This window comes from Eumetopias jubatus, unplaced genomic scaffold, assembly GCF_037043125.1.
Source record: "Eumetopias jubatus isolate StellerSeaLion01/CBP00866 unplaced genomic scaffold, mEumJub1_p1.0 scaffold_12, whole genome shotgun sequence".
Classification (NCBI taxonomy): Eukaryota; Metazoa; Chordata; class Mammalia; order Carnivora; family Otariidae; genus Eumetopias; species Eumetopias jubatus.
In genome coordinates this window covers 575,191-602,921 of record NW_028274818.1, presented here as the reverse complement: position 1 = coordinate 602,921, position 27,731 = coordinate 575,191, and the positions used below count along the sequence as shown (strand labels likewise).

Here is a 27,731-nt window from a genome sequence, read left to right as displayed (position 1 = left end):
ACCCTGGGATCATGACCTGAGCCGAAGGCAGCTGCTTAACCGACTGAGCCACCCAGGCGCCCTACACTTCCTCTTTTTAGAATCCAATGCCTCCCTGTGTAGAAATTTTCCTGGAATTGTCTCTAGTTATCCCCGCCATAAGAATAATCATTTTCTACTGGTATCTGACCCTACCTATCAAATGAGGTTTTGGAAGTGGAACACAAAATTAAGAAATAAAAACACTGCGGGCCGAAATAATCTGGGAAGCCCTGGATGGTACTAGAAAGTGGAACAGCCTAGACAAAACCAAGACCAAGGAATTAGCATAAATAAAGGTTTTATTGGTCAGTCTGGGTGAGTCACATACTGACCTTCCCCCAACTCACTGCTTCACACACCCAAGGCCCTGAGGTGGCAGGAGCAGAAGGTAAGCCCACAGATGGTGAGCAAAGGGTGGGCAGAATCTGAAGGCCTCTGAGGGCTAACAAGGTTACCGGGACCGGAACCAACGTCCTAGGAATAAATCCAGGACGGAAAAGGCATCATCCAGGGCCGGAGATGTTGGTGATTCTGGATCTAAGGAGAAAAGTGATACACACAGACACACGAAACGAAAGAATGAACAAAGGACAAGGAGAGGAATAACTTAAAGAGTAGAAAAGTACGGGTTCCCCTTTCCCAAGGGAACAAGAGATGGATCCCCTTGATTCAGACTTTACTTACCATCTCTAGGACTGCCATCTGCTTCTTGATGGGTTACTGTGGTCTCTGTCCGGCCCTCACTGTCCACCACAGTCCGGCGCTCCTCTACTGTCTACAAGGAGAAGCCCGAACCGTATCTCTAACATCAATAAAGGTGAGTTCACTGGTTTCTCTACCTAGATTGCTCTCTCCATGGCATCCTCTGGCCACGATTCCTTCTACCCCTCTCTTCCAACTCACCCCATCTGGCTTAGTGATCTTGGTCACAGACACACTCTTGAAATAGGATTTGGGCTGGGGCTGCAGAACTGGGCCGAGGCCCTCCTGGGAAACCTGGGAATCAAGATCTGGAAGGGCGGAGAGAGGAAACATGAAATCAAGAGTCCAAGGAAAAGAAGGGGCCAGGCGTGACAAGAAACTTCAGGAAGAACAGAGGGCACGTTAAATGGCCACTCCCACCAGACTCACCATTGTCTTCTCTGGCTCTAGAACGGGGGGTCATAGGCCACACATCATCAAACTGTAGAAGAAGGCAAAGTAGGTGAAATGATACTTTTCAATCTGAAACTTGTGACAGAAAACAAAGTATTCCCAAGATCCAAAACTACCTTTCCCTGGAGAGAGAATCCTACTCCCAACAGCTTTCTGTACTCACCCTCCCCCTCCTCACCTGTTTTATCTACGCTTCTACCAACAGGCTCTCCGGAACCGACACTTGCCTTTTTTTTAAGATTTTATTTATGTGAGAGAGAGAGATGAAGAGTGAGCATGAGGAGGGGGAAGGGCAGAGGGAGACAGAGAAGCAGACTTCCGGCTGAGCAGAGAGCCCGCCGCGGGGCTCGACCCCAGGACCCGGACGCATCATCGACTGAGCCACCCAGGTGTCCCTGAAATGACACTTTCTATCCCAGCCAACAGTCTGCCTTGTCCCAGAATCATACAGACCGGTGACTTTTTTAAAAAGATTTCATTTATTTGAGAGAGAGAGCGCATGTGCGAGTGTGCATGCGTGAGGCAGAGGGAGAAGCAGACTCCCCGCGGAGCAGGGAGCCCGACGTGGGGCTCGATCCCAGGACCCGGGATCATGACCTGAGCCGAAGGCAGACGCTTCAACGACTGAGCCACCCAGGCGCCCCAAGTGATTTTTTTTTTTTTAAAGAAAAAGAACTCCCATCCCTGTACCCCGCCCCCCCAAAGCCTACAAGCAGCTTAATACAGAAAACAGATAATAACAGTAAGTGGAGAGCCGAGGACCCCAAGCCAAGGCTGCTGGATTCTGACCAGCCTCCAGTCTGTGCTGTTAGTCGTCTCCCCCGGCTCTCACTTTGGTCCCAGAAGCACTCACCACACCAAAAGGTCTCTGGGAGCCCCAGTCTGGTGCTGGTTCGGGGGATGCACTTCTTGCATCGCTCTCCAAGACCCCCCCAGAGGTCCGGGGCTGCTGACTGTCTGGATACTTAAGCATCGAGTCCCGAAGCGTCCGTCGCTCCCGCCGCCTCGCACCAGGTGTCTCCGCCTCAGGACCAGGGCCTGGAAGTTCTGCAGAAAGGGGCCCGATGGGTGCTGGGGCGCGAGAGGCCCTGGGCCCCTTACGACCCGGCCGACACCGGCAGCCCCCTCGCACTTCCCACGCCCCGGCTGCCCTCTTCAGCCTCCCAACTTCACCACCACCCCGGGGACGGCCACGCACCGGGCGGGCGGGAAGGCGAGGTCCAGGAGCCCATCTCGCTGAAGATGTGGCTGAAATCCCGAACCAGGTCATCAAAGCCGAAGCGATCGTGGAGACGCATCCCTCCTGGGCCGCAGCCGAAGCCGAACTCCTCGGGGGGCTGGGGGCCCTCCCGGCTCCCACGGCCCCACGCGGCTGCTGCGGCCTCGCCCTCCTCCTCCTCCTCCTCCTCCTCCTCCTCGCCCTCCTCGTCCTCCTCCTCATCTCGAGTCATCCCTCCGAAGAAGGGATCTCTGTGGCTGGGAGTGAAGGCGGATTTGACCAGGATGGCCGCGCCCCCGGCTCGCGGGCGGCGAGCGGGCCTCGGGCAGGCGGGCGCGGGGGCGCCGAGGTGCGGGCGAGAGCGGCCCGCGGGGTCTGCGCTGTGCTCTCGCCTTTACCCAGCAGCCAGGCCTCAGCTCGCGGCTGCCCCGCGCCCCCCGCCCCGCAGCCCCGCTGTCTTCCCCGCCCGGGCCCCCGTTGCTTCACCCCAGACTGCAGAAGGGCTTAGACCGCTGTCAGTGCTCCTCTCAGCGGCCGCCCAGGTCACTGCCGCGGCGTGAGTGCGCAGCGCGCTGACTTCCGTCCTCTCCGCCGCAGGTGAAGGAGTGACGAAGAGGATGGCTTCCCAAGAACCGGGCGTCAGGGGTCAAGCTCCCCTCAGAAGACCCCACCCTCGTCCGATCCCGACCCGCTCTAACCTCCGAGGTCCAGAAAAGCCGAAAAGGCCCCGAAAGAGATCAAACAGGCTCATCCCCGTTTTGGGACTCGAACCCGCGGACCCCCACCGAAGCCCGCTCGCCCCCGGCGGCAGCCCGCGCCGCGCAGCCGGAAACGGAGCGAAGCGTCGGGCCAGCTGCCGGAAAGCAGGCCTGCGACCCGGCACGCTGTCGTAAACGGGCCAGCAGCACGACGCGGGCGGGGCGGATCGCCCTGTCCCGAGCCGCCGGCCAGGCGCGAGGGCAGGGGGGCGGGCGCCCGGAACTTGCCGCTGCCCGGGATCGCCCGCCCCCGCAGCCGACCCCCTCCCGCCGGCCACCCGGTGCGGCAGGGGCTCCGAGGTTGTGGGGCCGCGTGGGACCGGCTGCCGCCGCCAGGGGGCAGCCTCCGCCCAGCCGCGCCCGCGCGCGCGCGCTCCGCGTTTGAATTCCCGGGTCGGGGAGCACGCGGGGACTTCGCGCGCTCTCCAGCTAAGGGGCGTGTCGTACCCAGAACGGGGTCCTAACTGCTCTCCAGGCGGGCTCTGTCGGCAGCTTGCAGGGAAGGCTCGTACGAGAGCCAGGGAAACCCCGCGAAGTCTTGCGGGGGGGGGGGGGGAGGAGGAGCTTGGAGCTGTAAGTATGCCTTTGCTCGTCCCTTTCAAGCCTCTGCTCCCCTGCACCCCAGTCCGCCCCCGGCCTTGGGCTCCAGACCCCTCCTCTCCAAGGGGGTGGCAGCAGCCACGCACCCGAGGCACCCAGAAGCAAGAACTGCTGTGCTCGACCCCCAGCCGACTGCAGGTTACCCTCCCTCCTTCCCGGGTCATTGCCTGGACCCGTCTACACCACACGCCGACTCTCCAAAGCCGTTTCTTCCAGCTCCTGCTCAGTCTTCTCCCTTTCCACCCGGTCTCTGCTGTCCACTCCCTTCGCAGCCCGAAATCTGCTGCAGGCGGAGCAGTTTCTGGAGGAAATGAGAATCTGCAGCGGCTCTTTGTAGGCTGTGAAACCCCTGGGGGAGGAGGAAAGGGAACCCCACGGGGCAAGACAGCGGCAGCACACTAAGGGCGAAGCGCCCCTTCTCTCCCGTTGCCCCCTCGGGCCCGGCAGGTACAGAATCATCATTCACCAGAGCCGTTGAGGAGCCTGTCCTAGACGATCAAGAATGGGCAGACGCTGAAGGTAGAGGTTTTCTTTTTATATATACAAGACACATTAATCCATTAAATTTGAGGACACAGTACAAAAAAAAAAACACTTCAACTAATTCATCTGACAATGCTGTTCATACTCATGACGCCATTTTTTGTTGTTGTTTTGTTTCCTAATAATAAAGGAGGAGACTTAGGGCTGTTGGGCTGATATATATTTGGGGGTCCCCCCCACCCACCTCACCCATACACCACCAGGGTGAACAGGAGGAGGAGAAGGAAGGCAGGGCCCACAGCAAAGTTTCATAATCTTGAATGCAAGGGAGGAGGAGGGGAGGAAAGGAGAAAAAAAAAAAAAGAAAATACAAACCCTATAATACATACAACAGAGGGGGGACGGTGTGGGAACGGGACAGACATGAAGCTGAGGCATGGGGTGGGCCGCTGGGGGTGGGGGGGCAGCGGGCCCCCTCCCCCATTCCTTTCTCTCTGTGATGCTGTTTCCGTAGTTGCCAGGCTGGGATGCCCTCTCAGAAGATGGGACCGGGAGAAGAGGAGGGTCAGGGCCTCAGTTGGCCCCCCAGCTGTAGCTGTTGTAGGCAGACTTGTTGGTCTGGGGCTTCTGCGGGATGGAGCTGGTCTGGCTACGTTGCCCGCTGCCCGTCTGCAGGGAATGGGACGGTGAGGAGGAGGAAAGAGGTGTCTAGTTAGTGGGACAAACCGGGGACATCTTCAGGTGGAGATCGGGAAACTGTCTTGCTCTCCCATTCCCCTTGTTTAGGAACGACTCTCAAGTTTACTTCCCAACCACAGGAAATTTGGTTTACATAGCTGCTAGAGCACCTGTAACAGGTAGAAAAGCCCTTTCAGCCTTTAAACAGGGTAGCAATGTAAAGATGGCAGGATACCTTTGGAAGGTAAGACCGTGAATGAGTTCTACCCACTTTCAATTCCACCTTCTCCCCCCCCCCACCCCCGCCGACACTGCTGAGAAAAGGCTACTCTCTCTGGAGAGAATTGTGGCCTCTTGGAGAGGAGTGATCACAGGGTGGTTTCATTTTCACTGATGCCATGAATACCTCAATCTGGGAAGCCCCTGGCCCAGCCCCCCAGCCACCTGTGATGGAGGAGAGGTCACTTGTCCACCCACAGCGCCCCACCCCTACCACACAGCACAGCTGGGAGCCCCCTGCAGGCAAGGTAGGAGAGCCGGTCTGAGGCCCCGGGCTCCAGGTGCTGCCCCAGGGGTGCCTTCCATTCCGGTGACCGAGTGTTTCCAGAGTCAGGGAAGAGGGCAGAGAGAACAGAGAGGGCGCCGGGGAGGGGAGGGCAAGAGAGGGGGACGGGAGGCCAGAGAGCTCAGCAAGGTGTCCGTGTTCGTGTGTCCTGCTCTGGGACTGCGCAGCCTTTTCAGGTTCCCTGAGGCTGTGGAGGTGAACTGGGGGCTGGAAAGGACTGGGTTCAAGCACATCATCATTCAGTTTCATTACCTGCTCCTCCTGCTGGCGCTGGCAACAGAGAATCATCTGCAAATATGGTAGCTGAGGCAGAACCAGGATATATGGAAAATAAAGGGACAAACTTTGACAAGAGAACTCCACCATTAGCAGGGAAAGCTACGATGTCAGGGAAGGGGGGAGGCTGGGAGAGGTCGGAGGGTAGGTGTGACCCAGGTCTGATGGGGCGAGGGCAGCTGTGCTACTGGAGGTGGAGGAGAAAGGTACCAAAGGAGCGGAGCAGAGGAGCTCTGGGCCTGGCCCCTCCTCGGACGTCTCCTCTTGCCGGCGGCTTGTGCTATGTGCGCTTGTGTCTGTGTGTGCTGTGTGCCCATGGCTGGCGCTGGGAGGGGTGGGTGAAGGTGGTGGTGAGGAAAGGGTAAGAAGAGGAAAGGGGGCAGTTTTGAGGGACAGGAAGGAAGAGGAAGGGGAAGCAGAGGGGGAGGGCTGTTACCTGGCCGTCCTGCTGCAGGTGATGGTGGAGGATCTGGGAGTGCGGCTGCTGATGGGGGGTCAGAATGTGCATAAAGGGGGCAGGTGGGTAGGCAGCAGCTGTGGCCGGATTGATGGGCCCCCCACTTCCTAGGGCTGAAGGCAAGTTGAAGGAGGCAGCAGGAGTACCGGAATGAAAACCTTGTTTCTCAAAGGACTGCTATCCAGCGGGATGGAGGAGAGACAGTAAAAGGGGTCAGCAAACCAATCCCTGGAGTTTCTGGGCCCAAGCCCCGCACCCACGGAGAACAGTCCTCATCAGAGGAGGAGCACTGCACCTGGAGCCAGGTGCTTGGGTCTGTCTCCGCTCTGCTCCTGAAGAGCTGTGTGAACCTGAGAGAAGGACTCCCTCCCTGACTCCCGTTTTCTCACACATAACAACACGGGGGTGCTACTGACTTCCAGCGGTCAGGACCACAGGAGAGGGCGGGCTGTGAGCGCTCGGGACTCTACCGTCACCCCCACCCTGCAGCTGGGCCCGTCGGTGGCAAGGTCTCGGCCATGAGGTGCTCCACCATAACTCCTGTAATACTTCATGTATCAAACTTAACAACACCCACTCCTTGTTTTCACAAAGAACCAACGAACCAGTTTCCCTTCATTCCACACTTGTTCCCTTGGAAAGTTGCAAAAGGCTGGCAGTGGGTGAAGAAAGGACAGTAGTACAGTGAGTCCCACACATGTCACAGCGACCTGCCACGCCTCACCTTCCTGTCACACTTCTCTTGCTTTTTCTCAGAGGGCGGGATTTACACTTCTTTGAGAAACTGCAATCTAGAGGCCATTCATCTAGGGTGGGTTCCCTGACACTTCTCAGGGTCGTGCTTGCTCACTGAACTTGACACTGCCACGCCACCTCTCTCTCTGTCCGTCTCTTTCCACTTCTCTCCAGAGCTGGGCACCTACCTGGGTTTTGGAGTACACAGAACCCGAGATATCTGGCACGCCCGTGTTACTGGAGGTGACTGATACACCTGGGGGAGGAGGAAACAGACAGGAGGATTAGCTCAGCTAGCTGCTGGCCCCTCTCCCGGCGAAGAGATGGTGTGTGCAGCCTTTCTAGCTATCGCACTGCAAGGGAATGCTGGTCTGCTTTTCCATCTCAGAGGTCAGTCCTGAGAGATGAGAGCTCATGACCCAAATCTCTTGCCCTTTCCAGGTATGTACTGAGTATGTGTGTGAGAAAGCGAGGTGAGTTGCTTTTTGTGGGGCAAGGGGATATAGCGAAACCCCACTAGCATATAGTTTTCAAAATACTTTTGTACCAAAGCCCAAAAGAAATGTATTAAACTTTTAATGTCCGTTTTAAATCAACCCACCCAGACTCCACTCAGTCCTGCTCCTGAAGACAAGTAGTCTGGGCTCTTTCTGTTCACGAAGAGACACTTTTGGGCTCAGGATCCATGCTTTCACAGCATAAGGTAAGAGCTCGAGGAGCAGTCCAGTCCAACCCCAAGAGCACGGTCCATTCTCGGAGTCTCAGCTCCCCTGGCTTCTCCAGTCCTGGCTCTTCTAGGCTAGGTACTTATGACTTAACGAGCTGACACAAAGGTGCATTTCCAGCTAAGTAATATAAGCCTAAACATGGGGAAGGGACAGGGGTTAGGAAGGCAGTGGGGTAGACTATTATCTCCTACGGTCTACGCGGAATACAAAATCTGACGTCCTCATCATTTACAACTTGAGCTTCTCTGTGAGACAGAGGCTCTGATCCATACTCCCAATAACTTGCGTGTTTCCTGGCGAAAAACTCCCTACAACCACCACCACTTCAAGGAAACCAGAGCAGTACCACTCCTCATTTTAATTTCTACTCTCGACACTGAAATACACACACTGTGCCCTCTGTTATGGAGCCATGGGTCAGGGAGACAGGAAAAAGCCATCAGATAAAATAATCTAGCATCTTACTAGAGAAATCTTATGCCAAGATTTGAAGGAAAATAACTCAAATTTAAAGCACACTTTTAAAGATACATTCGATCTCATCACATGAGATAAAATGAAACTTCAGAAAAACTGCATTTCAGCCTGTGTCCTTGGCTCCTTCTCTCCCGCTGTTAGGGGCACTTTGATGGAAGAGTTTTTTTAGAAGCACTGTGCTGAAGTGACCAAATCACAAATTCCTCCCAAACCCAAGAGCAATTCCCCCTTCAAACTCCAGAACCCCAATCCTCCCAATGCCTAGGACAAAGGCAGCCCTCAAAAGTTAAACCCTTCTTGGAGAGCTACTGCAGGATCTTCCTAATACAAGTGGCACCTTAACCTGGAAAGCCCTCCCATAGCACAGAGTCCAGATGGTTCCATGGAGGAGCCAAGAAAAAGAACAGAACTACAGAAACCGAGCATGAGAAAACACTGCCCCATCTCCAAAGCAGCAGCTCTACACTTCATAGGCACTGAAGTAAAAGAAAGGGACGATACAGGGACAAAGGGGGTAGTTTGACCCCCTCCCTCTTCAAACCCCACATGCCCTTATGCACCTCACGGGTAATGGACATAACCTTAAGAACACTTCATTACCGGAAAAGGCTAAGCCACCAAGGAGGTTTGTGTGGAAGGGCTGAGAGTGAGGTGGGACAGAAAGGGTACAAACATTTTTGAGGGAAATCAGAGACAATGACTGATCTTTACTGAAAAGGTTCAAACACTTGCAGACACCCAGGGTTACCCCATGCTGGATGAGAGAACAGCTAACTGGGAAGAATTTAGTTTTAGATTGCCAGCCCCCCTCCCCCCAACCTGGTCTCACTCTTTCCAGAGGCTGGACTAGCTAAAATCTAGCTTCTAGTCCTGAGGCCTTAGTCTGGGTATTGGTTGAACGGCTGGGGATGGAGGACAAGCGATCACTGGAGCAGCCCTAACAGACAGAGTGCGAGCACTAGACGTAGCGGGTGCTGGCTTCCCCACTTACCCTTCACCAGTTACGAGAAAGCTCCTCAGTCTAGAGTTCTCTTGCTTCCTTTCCTTCCAACAGTCAACGCCCCGTCTGTCCCCCACTCCCAAGCAGTGACAAGCACACTGACCTGATGTGGACAGCATGGAGGACAAACAAGAACCAACAGCTTCCAGCATGGCAGCCCCTGGGGAAGCTGGTCACACTCACAGGAAAAAATTACTCGGGGGCTGGGAACAAGTACAAAGGAAGTGGACTATCTGGGTTTCCAATTAACCAAGGATGGTGTTCTCATCATACAAGTTAACTCTGTAAACCAAGGGGCGATGGTGTACTAGCACTTGGATTGAGTGGGGATAAGAATTTCCATAGTCAGGGAGAAGTGTAAGCAAACCTCTCCCACACAGCCTTAGCTACACCCGCAAGTGCAAAACAACGAATAATCCACAATCCCTGAATCCCTGAGAAGCGTATGGAGGGCCGAAGAATAAGAACACTGTTGCAGGCTAGCAGTTTCCACAGCTGGAGTCAAGAAAGACTTTAACAGATCTCAACTGGCCACCTGGCCTGAGGCCTTGGAAGCCACTTCCCTAAACCAGCTCCGAACGCCACCTCGTCTGCCTTTCACGTGACAGGACCAAGCTGTTTCAGGCCTTTCCCTCTGCTTACGTCAGAGGCAAGGGGAAGACCTAAGTGGAAAAGAGCTGTCATAAGCATGGAGAATCAGGGATTTTCTACAAAATCACTTTCTTTACCAATCAATCAAAGGGCTGGAAACTGAGGCTGCTTCCCCTCTCCCACCTTAACACAATCACCATGACGAGAGGGTAACAGTTCTTAGTTCTTTGGCTGTGCTGGGGTTTGGTTGAAAAGGCCCCCCTCCACCCGTCATCCACGGCACAACATTGGCTCCTAGTGTCCAGACAGACATGCACGGAAAGAACGCCAGAGTTAGCTAAAGAAATACCACAGTTTATTGAAGACTACAAATATTTTGTTACAAGTTGAAACTACATGCCTTCCAGAAATCAAAAGCAACAGCAGGTGTGTGCATTGATGCTTCGGAGGTGCTGCACCGCTGGAACTCGAAATGGGTAAGACAGGGTCAGACACATGGGGGAGAGGGAAATGGGGGAAGGGCAAGTTCAAAGCCCAGAAGGTATCCACCAACTCATTTCCCCAAGCCACGCAGGCCATGGCCTCAGCTCAGCAGGCTCTCCTCAGTGGTCTGGTTTCTGAAACAAGACTTCAGTGCAAATTTATACACACACACAAAACACAGCCCCCAGCCTTGGGCCAAATTAGCTCTCTGCCGTCCAGAAATGCTTGTAAGGGGGTGGATATTTTCTTCCTAAAAGGAATCAAATACATAAAAATAAATGAATTTAGAGGTTGATGAGGAATGGGATGACAAGAGCCCTCTGTGGGGTTGGGAACTGGGGGTGCTCAAAAGACTGTTATAGCAGGTTTCTGAAATCTTAAGGGGAATAAGAAACTAGGATTTCCAGAATAACGTATGCCATTCTTTTATATTATCACCTACCTCTTAAAATTCTTTAATCTGGTCCAGCTAAAACTTAAATCTAATCAGAATGGGGCCACTCCAAGTCAGGAAGCTTACAATCCTCCCCTCCAAGGATTAGGGTGCACCTTGCTCAGTAAGAGGGGCAACTACAAGGAGTGGGGTGTCTCAGGATTTCTCCAGGTCAAATCCAGACTCACTCCAAGCTGCTCCAACACAGTTCAAAGCTCTGCCTATTTGTTAGTTCTCAGACCTATTGCCCTCTGTGCTCAGCTCAGCTTCCCAATTATTGAAAACCTTGGGCAACCGACCCACCTGGAATCCACACAGGGGTGAAGAACACAGATGCAGCTCCATCCAAATCACCATGAAAGCATAAGTGAGCTTGGAATTCTGAAAAACCCTCAACCCTAACTCTCTGCAACTGCAACAACCTCCTCCCCGTATTTGTCTATTAAGGCACTGAAAAAAGGAGATGAAACTCTTCCAAAAGTAGAGTGCAGATGTTGTCAGGTATGGGAGCCAGGGCTAGACTAGGTTATCTTTTAAGTCAATGCCCATTCAGAGGATTCCTACGTTTCCCTCCTGCCATCAGATATGCAAACAGACTTTGCCAAGAGTCCAGCCATACAAAGGAGGGATCCTAAGGTCTCACTCTCCCTCTCTCGCGTACTCATACCCCATGCCTCTCTCTCCACACCCTAGGTTTCCCAGCTAGGGGACAAAAAGGGGCTGCATGAGAAAGGAAGTGTAAGGCAAACCCACCCAACTCTGCTATTCAGTAAGCACCTCACCGCCTGTGCTACCGGTACCGGACATTCTAGTACTGGCCTCCACTGAGTCTCCGTAACATCTTGGGGCCCCTTGCCCTGTTTCCCACCCAAAGTTTAGGCCAGCCAACATATTCTAACAGCCAACACGTGCCCCAGGGCATTCCCATCATGAGTGCTGGACTCATGTTCTTACATCAAGCACTTCTGCTGGTGCTGCTCAGATAAACACCCACATCAGTCACACATGAAAAATCCTACATGGAGCTGCTAGCGGCACACCTCACCAACCCTGTTTTCTCAAGCACCATGTTTTCCTCCCTGAAACTCATTCAGTCCCATCCTGTAGAAACCACGGACAGCCAGGGTCAAGGTGAGCTTACCAGTGTTGTATCCGTGAGACCCATATCCACTTGGCTGTTGGAAAGGGGTGGCCGATGCATTCACACTGACATTCACACCATGCTGCTTGGAAGAGGTAGGAGCCACCTGAAGACAAAAGGGCTAGAAGTGAGGTGACACGGTAGCAGAGAACCATTCCCCCTACCTACTCCAGGGGTTGGGTGTTCAGATGGCTACCATCCTGAGACAGGCAGACCAGTCCGCTTAGTGAAATGGGCTCTCTACAGAGCTTTATAAAATCCACCAGTGAAATCAAGAAATGGTAGTTCAAAGGAAGGGAAAGAGGTAGGTGGCCATCAAGGAATGAAGGACAGTCTAGGGCACAAAGCTATATGGGATCACATCCCCTATCCCCTCTTTAGATAATTCTAAGAACAGGTAACCTTTATCGCAACACCACCAATTCCAGCCCCCCTCCCTCTGCCAGGCCAGAAATAGGCCAGAGGTGGAACTGTTTCTCCTCATCCATTATTAAAAAGTCATCTAGCCTTGAAGGCAACTAGGATAGTGTCTGGGGGCTGGGATTCTTCACCACCACAAGGAAAGACCAAGCCCAGGTACTCACAGGGAACACAGCAGGCCCATACTGGAAGGTGCTGGGGAGGCCCGGAACCCCTGTGTAGTATGGCAGGCTGGTATAACTGTAGCCAGGAGGCAGCGCCGGGTTCAGGAATGTCTGCTGCGTGGTGTGGTGAGTCTGAGTCTGGTTCTGTTGGGGTTGGGCCAAGGTTGTGGCCGGGGCCGGGGAGGAGGCATCCCCACGGCCAAACTTTGTGAGGTCACCTATGACAGGAGAGGCTAAATGTATCAGCTGCTTCTTTCACCCGCAACTCCAGAAGACCCTGATCCAAGACTGTTAGAGTTCGATTCTTTGAATTACGTTTCTCTGTGGCAACATTTAGCATTGCTGAGCACAGTGCTAAGTCAAGCCAAACATCGGATGCTTGTACAATTCTGTGGGAGACAGGCCCCCAAAACAAAGCTCCTGTATGATTTCTCTGCCCACTCCTATCCTTCTGGCCCTCCCCTGCTTCCCCTCCACGAGGAAAACTCCATGCTGAACTCAAAACACATTAGCAGCTCAGGAAAAAAGCTAGGTCAAAGAAGACGACAGGTCAGGCATAAAAAGAAGGATCATGGCCTAGCAAGGTACTAAGACTGCCACTGTGAGCAGGGAACAGGAGTGGAGAGGAGCAGAGGAAGGCCAGTTCAAGCACTGTACTTCCTGGCAAACACTGCAGAATGACGGAGAAAACTAAGTCAAGATGTCACCTGGAAACACAGGGAGGCAGCAAAGTGGAATGAGAAGGGAACCATCTTCTGCAGCACTGCAGACCTACCCACCCTGATTCATCACATCCATTCTATACCTTCTGCCAAAGGTCTTAAAGTAAGAACTGGGTCCCTTCTTGCTATTAATCAGGTTTCTTCCACCAATCCCAACACACTCTCCCTTCATTCGGCTCCATCCCAGCCGTACCAGAGTAAGGGTTGCTGGCCAGGCTACCATCCCTCCCAGTCAGCGGAGTGGTGGGTGTGGGAAATGGGATGCTGTAGTAATCCTAGAAGAGAGAAATCAGACAGCAGACACTCAATGCCACTCACTCCCCAGCAGAAGTAACAGCAAAGCACAATGTTGGGAGTGCTGCGATTTATCCAGCCACTGATTCAGCCGGCTGGGGCTGGCACGAACTCCAAGTTGCTCTCGCATACACTGTCCCCCTTGCCTGGACACAAGCACAGTCAGACAAGGTCTACGGGTATGCCCACCAGGAAACACATCAAGGCCATCAGAACCAATGACATTCTCAAACCTTTAGTATACCCCTAACAGTTTACTGCTACTGAAAAATAGATTGCCTTGGGGCGCTTGGGTGGCTCAGTTGGTTAAGCGTCTGCCTTCGGCTCAGGTCATGATACCAGGGTCCTGGGATCGAGCCCCGCATCGGGCTCCCTACTCGGCCAGAAGCCTGCTTCTCCCTCCCCCACTCCCCTTGCTTGTGTTCCCCCTCATGCTGTCTCTCTGTCAATTAAATAAATAAAATCTTTAAAAGAAAAATAGATTGCCTTTCTGTAATTCAAAGCACCTGACACATATGGAAAAAGCACCCAGAGAGCTCCAAAATACTCTGAGCTATAGATTAGGTTAAAATTTATTTCAAAGAACTCAACAACCAATTACAAAAAACAAGTTACCTTCAGTTAAAACCACTTCCCAAGTCCCTATGTTCTAAGAGATCTTGAGAATCAGTTTTTGTGGAGGTACAGGCTGGGGAAGAGCTAAGCCTGTGACTTATCAACTGAACACCTGAAATAATCCCTCAACAGTAGGGTGAAGATCACTTTCTTTTCCTACGCTCTACACCACATACTCACCAAGGGAAATCTTGTCTGAAGCATCTGTAAGTCATCATAACCATATACTTGTGGCTGGAAGATACAAACATGTAACAATATTAATAGATACTGGTTACCATCGGAGCAGACCAAGGTACTAAGAAACATGGTAAGTCATTCTTAGGAAGAACTGGACATATATTACTTGTATCAGGTTCCTTTAAGAGGAAAGAAGTGAAGTACAAAGAGATTAAGTGATGCCTGAAAAGTCTTAAAGCTTTCCTTGAACTACATACCACCCTGATTCAACTAGGCTGCATCCGTCCGCTCCAATAACAGCAGGACGGACAGGAGCCACGTACGAACAGCCTGCTTTACTCTCTGTTCTATCAGTCTTTGTCACACCCTTCAAAAACATGGCTTAAGATTTATCTCAGAAAGGATTCACATTTTACTCTTGTTTTCTCTAATGTATGAGTACTAAGGTGGTATGTTTATTGTTAAAAAATGCGTAGGGGCACCTGGGTGGCGCAGTCAGTTATGCATCCATCTGACTCAGTTTTGGGTTGGGCCATGATCTCAGGGTTGTGAGATTGAGCCCCATGTTGGGGTCCGTGCTCAGCGCTGAATCTGCTTAAGATTCTCTCTCTCTCTCTACCCCTCCCGCTCATGCTGTCTCTCAAATAAGTAAAATCTTAAAAAAAAAAATTAAAAACATTACTGGATGTTTCCTTTGTATGATATTCACCTAGACACTCTATCTGAGGAGCAAGAACACGTATCTTTTTAAACATTTCAAAATAAACACCCTTCACCTTAACAGACACCGAATCTAAGAATTTGATAGAAGAAACACCAGGACAAAAAGCTACCAATGTCCATCGCCCACTCTCAGATAGTCCGATATCGGGTCAGGGAACTCTGCTCTGACTGGTCAGAGCCAGCAAAGACCCTCCAAGACAGGGAATCAATCCAACCAGAGAAAATAATTCTCTGAGAAACTGAAAGGGATTCCAGGTGTGGACACTCTGGCCTTTAGCTTCAGAGCCCAGAATTTGTGTTTCACGCAGAGAAGATACACAGTAGAAGAAATGGCCTCTGTTTAGTCCTCCCCCTCTAGAAACGATTAGTTCTTCCCAAAGTCAAAGATTAAAAACCTGTTTGCTTACATATGACAGCCACTCATTTATTCAGTATTTTAATTACAGTCTTCCACCTGAAGCCAGACCTGTAAAGAGTAGCCACCTCATCTTCATCATTTGGAGAAGGCACTTCGATCTCACTTACCGGGTAGGCGTGTAACAGCCCTGGAGCCATAATGTACGGATTAGGCAACAATGGCGGGACCCCAGGAGGGAGGTTGGGAGGAGCTTTTCCTAAAAAGAGAAATCACTTTTACCCTGTCACACAATTACTTCTCTCCTCTGTCCCAGAAGAATGCCAGCCACCTTCTACCTGAAGTTGTAGCAACTGAGCTCCGAGTCGAGGCTGTGACGGTGGAGTTACTGCTGAGGCTGAGGCCCAAGCTGCTGCCGCTGTTGAGACTGGAGGAGACACTGACCACTGGAGGAGGCGCAGAAACCGTGCTGGACGCGGTAGAGAAAGTGCTGGAGGAAGAATGGAGGTTCGCCTCACTGTCCACGCTTGTGTGCTTAAAAAAGGGGGAACAGTGGAAGACAGGAGGAAAGAGTGATTAGCAAAACAGGTCAGGAGAAAGGCACACTCCCTTCTGCTGGTGAGAGCACTTCAGCCGCCCAATTAAAAAAAGGCTGTGGCAGAGTTCTGGTTGCCCTCTGCCAAAGGGGTCAGAAGAAATTACTAATTATCCTCCAGCTACACATCTTCCAAGACTCGTCAGGCAGGGGTGGTTAACAACAGACTCCCTGCACATCATCCCCCGTCAGAGAGGCACAGAGCAAGCGGGGACAAACACCCCAAAAACCAATGCTGCCTAGCCAATGAACGACTTAAGTGAAGGAAATACACCCTAGTCTTCTCTCCCACAATCTCCTTCACTAGTTCAGCAAGTTCTGATGAATTTGAACCTCAAACAGTGTATCTGAGGAAAAAGAGACTTCTAAGGAAGCCTTAGCACTCATTATCTTCCCCTGGTTTCTGGCAAACCAGACACCTTTGCCCAGAACGGGTCTTCCCTACCATCTCAGCCTAATTCCACAAATGGTTGTTCTAAATCACAAGAGTGAAATCAACGATTAGATCAACAGTTTTCATCTAGCCTCCACCTTCATAGGATGCCCAGACTCACACTGATGATTTTCAGCACCTATGATCAGCATATCCCAGGCCAAGGAATAAGAACAGCCACCCCAGTGAGAAAGGGACGCTCTTACTGCATTTATCAGAACATACAAAGCCCCACCCACTTCAATGTGAGAAGAAAAAAAAGTCACACAAAGGCTCAGGAGTCACATCCTGGGTTTGGGGACCTGGCCTACAGCTCTGTAGTATTTCTGGATTCTCCTGCCTTAGCCACCTCTTGAAGAGACTTCCAAGAATCCCTTTCTTGAGAAATGTAAGAAAACCACACTTCCTCTCTTGCAGCATCACTTACCAAAAGAGTGGATGTCGAGGTGCGCCCAGAAGATGTGGATGACGAAAGGGTATTTTGCTGCGTGGATAACGTGCTGCAAAGAAGAGGGTGCCATCGGCCACAGAGCTACGATTATGTGACCTGGGGCTTCCGTCAAGAACACGGATGAGGAGATGAGGTGGAACAAGGGACCCAAGGAGACCTGAGATCATGGGGAGCACAGTGGCCAGCCGAGGGCAGGGAGCAGGCACAGCGAGAGTGCTGCTGAGAAGGGAGGGCCTCCTCTGCTTCTACTTCCCGTAGCTTTCAGGTCATCCACCTCACTAATGTGGCCCCTGCCAGGCAGCAGGGACAGGATGGAGACAGAGAGCTCTGTTACTGCTCCTCCCAACCCCAACGTTAAGCCACGACCCAAATCACCTGCTGTGTTGTGTGGTGGTAGCATTTGGATTCTCCTCACTGTGGCTCAAACCACCCAAGGAGGATGAGTGTTGACTGGCTGTTGTCAGTAAGGAAGCTGCAGACACCGTTTCGCTGAGAGGGGGGATGCCAGAGGTGGAAGGTGAGTCAGATTTCACTGCAGCGCCTGTAGCACCTGGAAGAATAAATAATTCTCCTCATCAGAGGAAAGGGAGTGTCTAAGAGACAGAAATGAATCCCAGTCATGGGAGTCCCCAAGCCAAGAGTGCTGAGTCATTTAATAATGGACCATGTGTGTTTAGGTAGCCCCTCTCTCCCTCCCTCCCTCTCTTTTAAATTCCAAGCATTTCAGAGCACTGATCTCATTTATCCAACGAAAGGAACCAAGGGTATTATCCTGTTCTAAAACAGAGAAACTGAAAACTTAGGTTTGTTTGATACTAAATAGCAAGGCAGAACCAAATGAAGACTATAACCAGAAGAGCCAGGACTCTTCTCACTATAATCTAAGAAAAGCAAAAAATACTGAGAGGGGATAAAAAACACAACATAGAGGAAAAGGCCTGGAGAGCACTCACCTTCAACAGATTGCGTGGTCTGTAACTGCGTGGCCTGCACAGAGCTGAAGCCATTCTGGTACAAGAAAAGAGAGGAGTAAGAAACACAAAATTAAGTGAATTGGTCAAGTTAGCACTGACTCAGCTTAATTTCCATCAACAAATCTTTCAGAGAATTCTGCAAGCTAACCAAAGGATTGACATAACGCAGACTACCCAAACAAAACGACAAGAACTTAAAATGGAAATAACAAGGTACACCAATCCTGTGTGACCAACAGCAGCAGAAGGCAACCCCCAAACTGTTCAAGACACCCCAAACCCAGAACAGACACAGGAAAGGCCTAAGTCTAGGGCCCCAGGGGAGGACGGGGAAGTCCGACAGTTCAGCCAAACCAGCCACTGTGCTGGCTGCAACTGACCGTCACTCCACAGCACTTCTGGGACATGGCTGTCCCCTCACCAGGCCGAGACACAGCAAGGTGTCTGTTGATACACACCCGGAAGTCTAGCACTCAGATCTTCCCAGAAAAGTAAACAATTATTTGACATTGATTCTACTACAAAGAATGAACCTTTACTGCAAAGAGAAAGGTTTTCTGGCTCTGAATCTCCAGGCTTGCCGAAAAGAACTTTCTAATTTCACCAACCACAGATATGTGCTTTTTCCAGCTTCTCAATCAGCACTTCTGAGGTATCCCAGCACCATTTGTCATGAAGTAAAACACTAACACTGAAGAGACTCTGCCCAATATTGTCCTAACCAGCACCCAGGGACTCGTAAAGCCACTACCTTTGCCTGAGTCAGGTCCTTTTGGGGTGATGAGGAGATGGAGCTGGGGTACCGTCGAGTCTGTGTGGACCTCTGTTCATACAGAGGACCCTGAGCATTATTTTGGGAGGTATAGGTTGTCGACTGAATTGGACCGCTCTGATAACCGGACTCCTGACTCTGGTTAGATGAAATTGTGGATGAAGATTCACTGTGGGGAATGCAGAAGGAAAATCTCAGAGAAACAAAGCAGAACAGATCCACTAATACTAAGGAAATGGTGGAGATCTTCTACTACAGTAATTCGATTACAATCAAAAAGAAAACTTCCAGCAACAAATAAAAAACAATTTTCTCCTGACAACAATAGGTATTTCCACATCCTGTAGAGCCAGGGGTCTAAACTAAAACAGCTACCCTACATTCTGCTGTTTTAAGAAAAAGAGGCAAAAGCAGAAAGGATAAACCACTCCTGATCCCTCTGATACATCTTACCATGAACCCTAAGCACAAGGAAAGTCATCTTTTGCTCATATTCGTTAGGAATTCTGAGCTCCTGGCTCTCTCAGAAACCCTATTAGATATAAGGTTACTGATAAAACTCTCCTGAAAACTTTTAAAATATTCACATGCATTAATGGCAATTATGATTCAACAGATTAGGCTAGTGCCTAACATCTATATTTTTAAATTTGAACGACTGAGGAAAATAGCCTAGTCCCAGAAATTCCTCCAGGACTTTCTATTGCTTATGCTGGCCCTCCCAGATAGTTATCAGAGGAGGTAGAAAAGGTTGTTTAACTTGTGTGATATATCAATGCTACATCTTTTCTAGGAGACCAGAGTTATACCCTTCATAGGCATAAGGCCCACACCAAAGGACCAAATGTGTCAGAGGCATTGTTAGCCAGATGCCAAAGTCCTCTCACTCTAAAAGTACCCAAGAGGCTTATCTCCACCTGTTTAGAATTACAGATAATCCTAGTTTAACAGTATTTTGAAATGCTTAAGAAAATGCTACAATCGGGTACTTTTCCTTCATTCAGTCAGAGGCTCAGCCTCTTCGGAATTATAGAAATCAGCAAGAGACTCAGAAAAAGTAGTAAAAGCCCAATAAAAAAAGTCTTATGATTGAGGTCTCCTCTACCTGGCCGTGCTGGTATAGAGGCTACTTGGAGCCTGGCTTGAAGAGGCGCTCGTGGTGGGGGTGGACTCATAATCAGAAAGGACGGGCTCTGACCCAAACTGCAATGCCCCAAACTGCAGGTTTAGCCCTGAGATATCTGCTGAGCCAGGCATCTCCACAGCCAGAGCAGGAATCTGTAAAGAGAAGGTAACAGTTTTATTACAACCTTACTGTAAGACTAACAACAACAACAAAACCCTCTGCTTCAAATTTGCAGACTATCCCCCTACAATCTCAATTCCCAAATCCCACACCCCTTTTGCCCTAAGACGACACCCATCTCAAAGTTCAGGTACCTTTGAAGTCAAGGAGGCCTTTTTCTTCTGTTGTTTCAATTTTTGCTGAGCCGGCTGAGGGCTAGAGGACTGGTTGTCTGAAGACCCGGGAGACATCTGTGGGGCCGAGGTGGATTTGCTTGGCAGAGGAGAAGAGGGGGGTGGAGGTGCGGCTGTGGAGGTAACCACTGCAGGTGGCTTCTCCTGAAGGAACACCTCCATCATGGTTGATGATGGGGTGAATGCCTGGCGTTTAGTAAAGGGGCTGTGTACTGCTGAATCATTTGGGTTCTTCAAATCTGCATGAAAAAACCCAATATGTATGAGACCAAAGATGCTGATAAACCTCAATAAAATGCTATTTTCCTACTCTAGAGCCACAAAACAAGGCCCTCAAGATTCAGTACCTCATATAAAAAGGCTTTTAGGGCTTACAATCATTTCTAAAAGTGGTGATCACTGAATCATACCTGTTCTAAGTACAGCCTAATCAAGTCAGCACTATTACCCTGCCTGGGTAAGACAGGAATCTAGGAACTGTCCATATTTAAAGTGTAGGATCCTAAAATGGCCAAGTCCGTGAAACTTCTCAAAGGCAACGTGTTGTTCTCAAACACTAAAAACCAATCTAGGGAGAATCCAAAAACACCCAGGTCAATTGAAGACTGCAACTATAAATGTGTCTAATTCTGATAAAGAGATACTGAGCCTCAACTTTTCACTATTCCCTAGCTTTCTGAACTCAGCCCATCTGACTAGGGGAAAATCAGTATGGGATACTAGCCAGCTGGCTGCCCTTCTCCTGACTTCAAGACATATTCTCCACCCTCAATTCCTGCCAGCTTCTGGCATTAATGCTTCAATGCTTATAGAATTCAAGTCACTTTCCATCCTTCTCACCGTACTGCACCAGCGATGGGGATTGTGAGGCGGAGCCCATGTCCCAAGAAGAGGTGGTGGTGGTTCCAGACTGAGAATGCTGTGCCGCCAACTGGGCCAGGGCCTGAGCAGTCTTGAACTGCTCCAAGAACTGTGAGCCTGTGGTGCTGCCACCTTTGGCTTCGCCGACATCACCAAATCCTTTCCCTAACATGCTCACCTGTAGATCAACACAGAGATGAGAGAAATCTACAGCAAGCAAATGTGTTCACTACTCAGAAAGACACTTGTCTACAGTGAGAGCCAGTAGAGATCAGACAAGTAAAGAAAGTCACCAGACTGAGAACACAGTCTAGTCCTTTAGAGCACAATCTCTGGAGTCAGACTGCCTAGGTTCAAATCCTGGCTACATAATCACAGAAAACTTATTTGTAATTTCTCTGGACCTCATTTTCCTCACCTGAAAATAGAAATGAAAATAGTACTGCATAAAACTGTAGGAGGATTAAACAAATACTGTACATAAAAAAGAATTTAATATGTGCATGGCACATAATAAGCACTCAAAACAATGAGAACCATTAAAATTTATACCATCACTTCCTCCTCAGGGATAAAGATCTAATGACTAGAGAGAATTTTTTCCCTTTTAAGTTTTAAATCAACCAGTACGTGATTATTAAATTAATATGAAGATTAATATAAAATTTCACTTTAGCCATTAATGTCCTTGCCCCTTCCACTAAGTAGCTGAAAAGTAACAAGAACTAACTGGAGCTTCACCTCAATGCTGCTCTTAACTAGCACAGGAGCCAAAGAAGAGAAGCTAAGGGCCTATCAAAACTTCTGCACTGGACAATCAAATAACGAGTCAACATGATTTGTTTTGTCTGGATGTATCCAAGTTCTATACAGTAACCATAAATAACAAAGCAAAATTTACTCTTAATGCTTTTGGGAGATTTGCCCCATTCCCTATTGCCAGGAAAGAAGACCAGTCTTGTCCAGAAGATGAACTATGAGGCCTTGACTACTTCAAAACACCTTCAAGGAGATTTAAAATCTAGTTTTCCTGGGCACCTGGGTGGCTCAGTTAGTTAAGTGACTGCCTTCGGCTCAGGTCATGATCCTGGAGTCCCGGGATCGAGTCCCACATCGGGCTCCCTGCTCGGCGGGGAGTCTGCTTCTCCCTCTGACCCTCTTCCCTCTCGTGCTCTCTGTCTCTCATTCTCTCTCTCTCAAATAAAAAAAATCTTAAAAAAAAAAAAGATACTGTACCTTTAAAAAAATAAAATAAAATCTAGTTTTCCTTAGGTTCTTACCCAACCATACCATCCTCCCTCATCAACACTGAGCAGTGTTTCATTTTGTTTTTAAAGATTTATTTATTTGAGAGAGAACGCACGAGCTGGGGGGGGGGGAGGGTGCATGGTGCAGAGCGAGAGAATCCCAAGCAGACTCCCTACTGAGCACAGAACCCAATGCAGGGCTCAATCTCTCGACCCCGAGATCACAACCTCAGCCAAAACCAAGAGGGACACTTAACTGGGCCACCCAGGCACCTCTAAACAGTGCTTTCTTATACAAAACCAATCTGTCCAACCCAAGGTAAGACATTTTTCCCACGTCAGTCTATATCACAAGACTACACAAACAAAAACAAAACACCAGAAGTTGAGTTAAAAGTATGAGATTGCGGAAAAGAGATGATCTAACATAGCAATGATTATAAGATAGTCTGCAAGTGCAAAGCTTTACATTAAAGGCACACCATGTTGGATAATGTCCACATATTATACATGATGATGGGAACTTCCTATATTATTTACATCTATTAAATTTTAAGGGAAATTAATCCTCTAACATTTACTCTTAATGGGAAAAAAATTAAATAGCATTCTGGATTAATACAGTTAATGGGAAGAACACAATGGTATTTTCATTTAGCTTAACATCATGTGACACATTAAACAGAATAAGATAAATGAAATATGCTGAAAATTTGATACCAGAGTTTGCATTTGGTTGTAAATCTTTACAATCCAGACATTAAAAAGGCAATTAAAAGAGATACAGAGCACTTCACCGCATTTTCCCGCCATATATCTCAGGGGTTGGCAGTTATTTCCTTAACTTTATGACCCCTTCTTACGACTTTTGTCTCATTCTCTTTACTTTTTTTTAGAGTTTTTTTTTTTTTTTTTGAGAGAAAGAGAAAGAGAGAGGGCATGTGTGCACATGCGCGCACACAAGCAGGCACAAACAGGCTGCCCGCTGAGCAGGGAGCCCCACTCAGGACTCGATCCCAGGACATCACGACCTGAGCCAAAGGCAGACGCTTAGCCAACTGAGCCACCCAGGCGCCCTTCATTCTCTCTCTCTTAATCCCGACACCCTGCTCCCTGTCCCTTCTTCCCCACCTTTCCTCACCTGTCACCTCTCATATATGGCAGAACATCAATCACCAAATTACTACTGACACGCACAGAAAAATTTTTAGACAATAGTTAAAAAACTGACAGTTCTGATTAGAAACTAACTCAGCAGTTTTCTATTTAAAATAATTACTATAATCCTACTACTGGAAAAATAAAATTATATGCACACACAAGGTCTCTTACCTCTCACAACTATAGTAACCCTCCACCAAAAAATAAACAAACAGACAGGAAGAGAAAAGCAAAAAGAAAAAAAGAAAAGTAGTTCTTCTTAGGATTTGCTGGCTATAAAAAAAAATTGGTCCCCCCGTGATCTCCTTATTTGCTGCAAATAAAGTTTCCTTTGTGTGACAACTCAAATAATAATAAAAAATATTGGTTCATCATTTTCATTTAGTTTAAATTTCTTTGCTATAGTTAATGACCTTAAATTTTTAAATTTAATCAGTAAGTCACATGCCGTAAGTACTCCAGGGGTTACTAAACAATACCACTGGCGCTCCCACATTTGTATAGCCCTTAATCACGACCTTATTTCATCCTTCTACAGCTCAGTAAGGCAGGCAAAGCAAGTACTCTTATCCCTGCTTACAGAGAACAGGAGTAACAGTAAGTAGAAACTTTCATGAAAACTTCAGGTTTTTGGAAGGCTAATCCAGAAATGTCTGATTTAAACAAATGTATATGGCAATTCTGTTCTATCAAGAAACAGGGAAGTGCTACAACCTCCCATCGAAGTTCAATTAGGATTAAAAAAGGATTAAAATTTGAGGTCATTTTTTTTTCTCTTTAAGAGCAAATAACGTTCAGCACAGTGACTATTCAGTAAGTGCTGTGCACTCATTTTAGAAGAAGATTCAGTGTGTCCAAAACGAAGTCCTCCTCTGGCAGCACCCCTACTACCCAAACCTATGTCTCTACACCCAAGGTTGCTTAGGGGATGCTCTACCCTGCCCCAAATCACTGTCACCAGAAGACAGTACTGCATGTATGTGCTGGGGTTGACAGGAAAGTGTGGTTAGAAGACACCATGATTCCTACTTACCATACTGTGATGAGAAAATGTGTTTCCGGAAGCAGGCTGTGTTATGGCACTCTGCTTTGAATTACTGAACACCAGAGGCTGGGCAAGAGAAGGAGCCTGAGATGGATCCAGATTAGATGAATCATTCTCCACTGAAGACGGTGTCTTCCCCAACAAAACAGCAAGGTCAATTCTAGTGGGGAGATGCAACATCTTGATGAATAGTGACAGAACATTCTAGCATTCCCCAACTCCCAACTCAAATTATGGTTACAGCAAAATGAAGTCACTCATCCATAACACAAAGACCTGAAATGCTTAATTTACCAAAATAATTGACATATAAGAGCCACTATAGGATCTAGCTGTGTTCCAATAGCGTTGTCAACCATAATAATGTTAAACATTTCAATTTAGTGAAATCAATTTAAGAGAATAGCATATGTTAGTTTTAATAGAGCAGCTTGATATTTGGGCCAAAATTACAATTTTTTAGCCAATATTTTAATACCGAATACCTGTCATTACCAATACCTAATACGTAAAAACATATACTAGAACACTGGCATCTTCTTCAAGTGTCTTTGGAATTTCCCCTCCAATTTTTAAATTTTTTTTAAAGATTTTATTCATTCATTTGAGACACAGAGATACAGAGAGAGAGAGAGAAAGCATGAGCAGGGAGAGAGGCAGAGAGAGAGGGAGAAGCAGGCTCCTCGCTGAGCCAGGAGCCCGATGTGGGGCTTGATCCCAGGACCCTGGGATCATGACCTGAGTCGAAGGCAGATGCTTAACCATCTGAGCCACCCAGGTGCCCCTCCCCTCCAATTTTTATAAAATTTCCAAAGTTACCTGTGGTATAAATAAGTTTGGCTTGCCTCCAGTTCTTGGCACAGAGCTCCTAAAACACTTAAAATTTCCTGAATGTCTTTTGTTATTCGTAATAAGCCCCTTTATTTTTATTTTTATGAGAGAGAACCCTTTTTACAATTTTATTTATTTGAGAGAGAGAGAACGAGTAGTGGAGAGGGGAGAGGGAGAGAGAGAAGCAGACTCCCTGCTCAGCAGGGAGCCTGATGCGGGGCTCAATCCCAGGACCCAGAGATCATGACCTGGGCCAAAGGCAGATGCTTAACCGACTGAGCCACCCAGGCGCCCCGAGAGAGAGAATCTTAAGCAGACTCCATGGCCAGCATGGAGCCCTCCATGGGGCTCCATCTCATGACCCTGAGATCACGACCTAAGCCGAAATCGAGTGGACACTTAACCGAATGAGCCACCCAGCTGCCCCATAACGAGCTTCTTTCAACCAAAGTTTATGATAATGAGGTTATTCAGGGTGGGAGCCCCCCCTCCCCCCGGCCCCACATAGCTTCAGGAAGGGAGCTGCCACCAGAAACACCAGGAAGGGGTTTAAAGATTTAGAACTTTCAGCCCCAGCACACTCTACCCACTCTTAGGGTTGAAAGGGAGCTGGGGACTGCCTTTCATAGCCAATGGCTTAATGAATCAGGCTTATTAAAGTAATGAAATTTAGGGGCTTTGTGCCTGACCCCACGCCCCACCGTATGCAACTTGTCCATTTGGCTGTGTTCCTGAGTGCTGGTTACAACAAACCAGTGATGGCAAGGTACCTCTTCCCTGAGTTCTGCGAGTCATGTTAGTGGATTACTGAACCTAAGAAGGAGGCTGTGAGAATCCCCAAATTTGTAGTCAGCCAGGCAGAAGTGTGTGGATAGCCTGGGCCCCCATTTGCAGCTGACCTCTGAAGCAAGGGCTGTCTGGTGGGATAAAGGCATCAACTAGGGTCTGTGCTAACACTGGATAGTGTCAGAATTGAATTACTGAACACCTAGTTGGGTGTCAAAGAACTGAAGAACTGGTGTCAGAAAAACAATACGCATCAGCTCTGGGGGTGATGGACCTAACATCCTATTTCTAGTGCAATTCAGGACCTCTGAGTCAACAGCTATCATACCCAGGTCTAGAAATAATCCAAGGGGATTTCCGGAGATAAAAGTATTCCTGGTAAGTGTTTCTCCCTCTACTGACCCAATAACTAGGGTTCAAGTTCGTAAAAGTTCATTAGCCAGATCCTGCAGTAAAAATGATCACTTTACTCAGTAGGCTGACTGGACAAAAATCTTAATTATAAAGCAAGAAAAGAAGCTACTGAACAGTCCTGCAAACTCAAATAAGTGAAAACACTTCCATGTTTAACTTTACCTTAATACAAATTATATTGTGCTAAGTTTTAATTTAAGTGGACCTACGTAATTCAAGAAGCTATTTTGGAGAGAATCATCTTTAAAATTGCAATATATGGAGTTCCGCTCAATAGATCAACTCCTATAGACCTATCAATCGCCTAAAGAGGAACCTAGTATGCTCTGGTTACCATTACTACCACCACCATAGGAGCTTGTAAAGGCCCAGTGCCACTCTCCTTACAGCTCTCTCATCAGGCCCCTCTGGGAGAAGATGCTGAACTTTACCACACACTTGCCTCTGACCAGCAGTGATTGTCACATTCTCCGCAGGCAGAGGCACTGAAGACACATTAGAGGCAGTGAAGATCTTGGTCTCAGACAGCTGGAAAACAGAGGGATTAGTCACTCCTGGTGTTAGGTGGGCTACAGTCAGAAACCTGGCATAGGTAAGGGGAATTTAACACCAAGGAAAAGGGAAAACCCTCAGAAAAGAAAACCACCTACCCAAAGGAACTCTACATGGACTGACCTCCATGCCCCTTCTAAACAGGCTCAATGATTTTATCAAAAGAGAGGGTAAAATCAAGAAACCCGGTAAAGTATAGTGGAGTCACATGATATGCACGCCAAACTTCCAAGAAGCTAAATACACATGCTACACAGAAAAAGAAAACCTTTTTATACCTTCCCATCAGATTTCCCAACTCCCACCTCGACCCAAACCAAACTTTATCTTCCACTGCTCCTCTCAAAGAAAGAAAGGTTACAGCCAAGACAAAGACAGAAATAAAAGAAATTAATTCCTAGCTTTTGAGCAGTAAGGATCCAAGTACTGGTGAATTAAGGTCTTTTTAGGGATAATTTCAACAATATGCAATTTTTGCCTTAATGGTGATTTTATTACACCTAGTCTTTGCAGTATAAGACCCTAAAATTAGGTAAGCAATTTTAGGGAGTAACTTACCCTACTATTCAAAACTTGATTTGGTTTTATTTTCACTTTTTGATTAAAATCTTTTCTCTAAAAACAGGGAATCCACTCCCCCAAATATACCGTTCTCTGAAAGTTGCTTAACCAGACAAGCCAAATCTTAGAAATTATTCACAAGGCAGTCTAGCTCAGGTACAACAGAAAAGAATCACCCTCTGATGCATCTGAAATTTTAAAAACTCAGGTCTGGCAAACCAAAACAGTTTGACGTGTCACCCTCTTCCCATATGAGCTGTCTTGCCTGAATATATACAAGTATAGGAAAGTAGACT

The 27,731-nt window shown here is 48.5% G+C and overlaps 2 protein-coding genes and 1 non-coding gene across 16 annotated transcripts in view; all 3 read right to left on the bottom strand.

Moving 5' to 3' along the window:
* Window positions 1–302: 302 nt before the first annotated feature.
* Window positions 303–3,236, bottom strand: HAX1 (HCLS1 associated protein X-1). 2 transcript variants are annotated; one of them, XM_028090362.1, is made up of 7 exons: window positions 3,094–3,236; window positions 2,375–2,652; window positions 2,030–2,223; window positions 1,153–1,204; window positions 925–1,031; window positions 706–796; window positions 303–558 (listed from the first exon to the last, which is right to left on the bottom strand). In XM_028090362.1, the coding sequence occupies exons 1-7, from the start codon at window positions 3,144–3,146 to the stop codon at window positions 473–475; spliced, it is 861 nt and encodes a 286-aa protein (XP_027946163.1). In that variant the 5' UTR covers window positions 3,147–3,236; the 3' UTR covers window positions 303–472. The 2 variants fall into 2 exon arrangements, with proteins under 2 accessions (XP_027946163.1, XP_027946164.1); XM_028090363.2 differs by lacking the exon at window positions 3,094–3,236 and adding an exon at window positions 2,882–3,044.
* Window positions 3,237–4,267: 1,031 nt separating this feature from the next.
* The window catches only part of UBAP2L (ubiquitin associated protein 2 like), a 40,831-nt gene continuing 17,367 nt past the window's right edge, over window positions 4,268–27,731 (bottom strand). For 3 of the 13 annotated variants that reach the window (XM_028090068.2, XM_028090067.2, XM_028090071.2), the window contains 18 exons: window positions 26,765–26,850; window positions 24,280–24,451; window positions 20,818–21,016; window positions 19,939–20,216; window positions 19,604–19,776; window positions 18,478–18,667; window positions 17,706–17,760; window positions 17,128–17,302; window positions 16,729–16,801; window positions 15,612–15,807; window positions 15,444–15,532; window positions 14,196–14,249; window positions 13,300–13,381; window positions 12,385–12,602; window positions 11,801–11,906; window positions 7,136–7,203; window positions 6,192–6,389; window positions 5,214–5,782 (listed from right to left, as the gene is read on the bottom strand). In XM_028090068.2, coding sequence (XP_027945869.1) covers window positions 5,240–5,782; window positions 6,192–6,389; window positions 7,136–7,203; window positions 11,801–11,906; window positions 12,385–12,602; window positions 13,300–13,381; window positions 14,196–14,249; window positions 15,444–15,532; window positions 15,612–15,807; window positions 16,729–16,801; window positions 17,128–17,302; window positions 17,706–17,760; window positions 18,478–18,667; window positions 19,604–19,776; window positions 19,939–20,216; window positions 20,818–21,016; window positions 24,280–24,451; window positions 26,765–26,850 — 2,955 coding nt within the window. In that variant the 3' untranslated portion in view covers window positions 5,214–5,239. Of the gene's footprint in view, window positions 4,906–5,213; window positions 5,783–6,191; window positions 6,390–7,135; window positions 7,204–10,076; window positions 10,477–11,800; window positions 11,907–12,384; window positions 12,603–13,299; window positions 13,382–14,195; window positions 14,250–15,443; window positions 15,533–15,611; window positions 15,808–16,728; window positions 16,802–17,127; window positions 17,303–17,705; window positions 17,761–18,477; window positions 18,668–19,603; window positions 19,777–19,938; window positions 20,217–20,817; window positions 21,017–24,279; window positions 24,452–26,764; window positions 26,851–27,731 lie in introns of those variants that run through there. The other 10 variants (XM_028090074.2, XM_028090077.2, XM_028090075.2 and 7 more) reach the window with 6 other exon arrangements.
* On the bottom strand, window positions 13,451–13,587 carry LOC114198731 (small nucleolar RNA SNORA58). Its single transcript, XR_003607164.1, has one exon. It is a non-coding gene; the product is annotated as a small nucleolar RNA SNORA58 (small nucleolar RNA).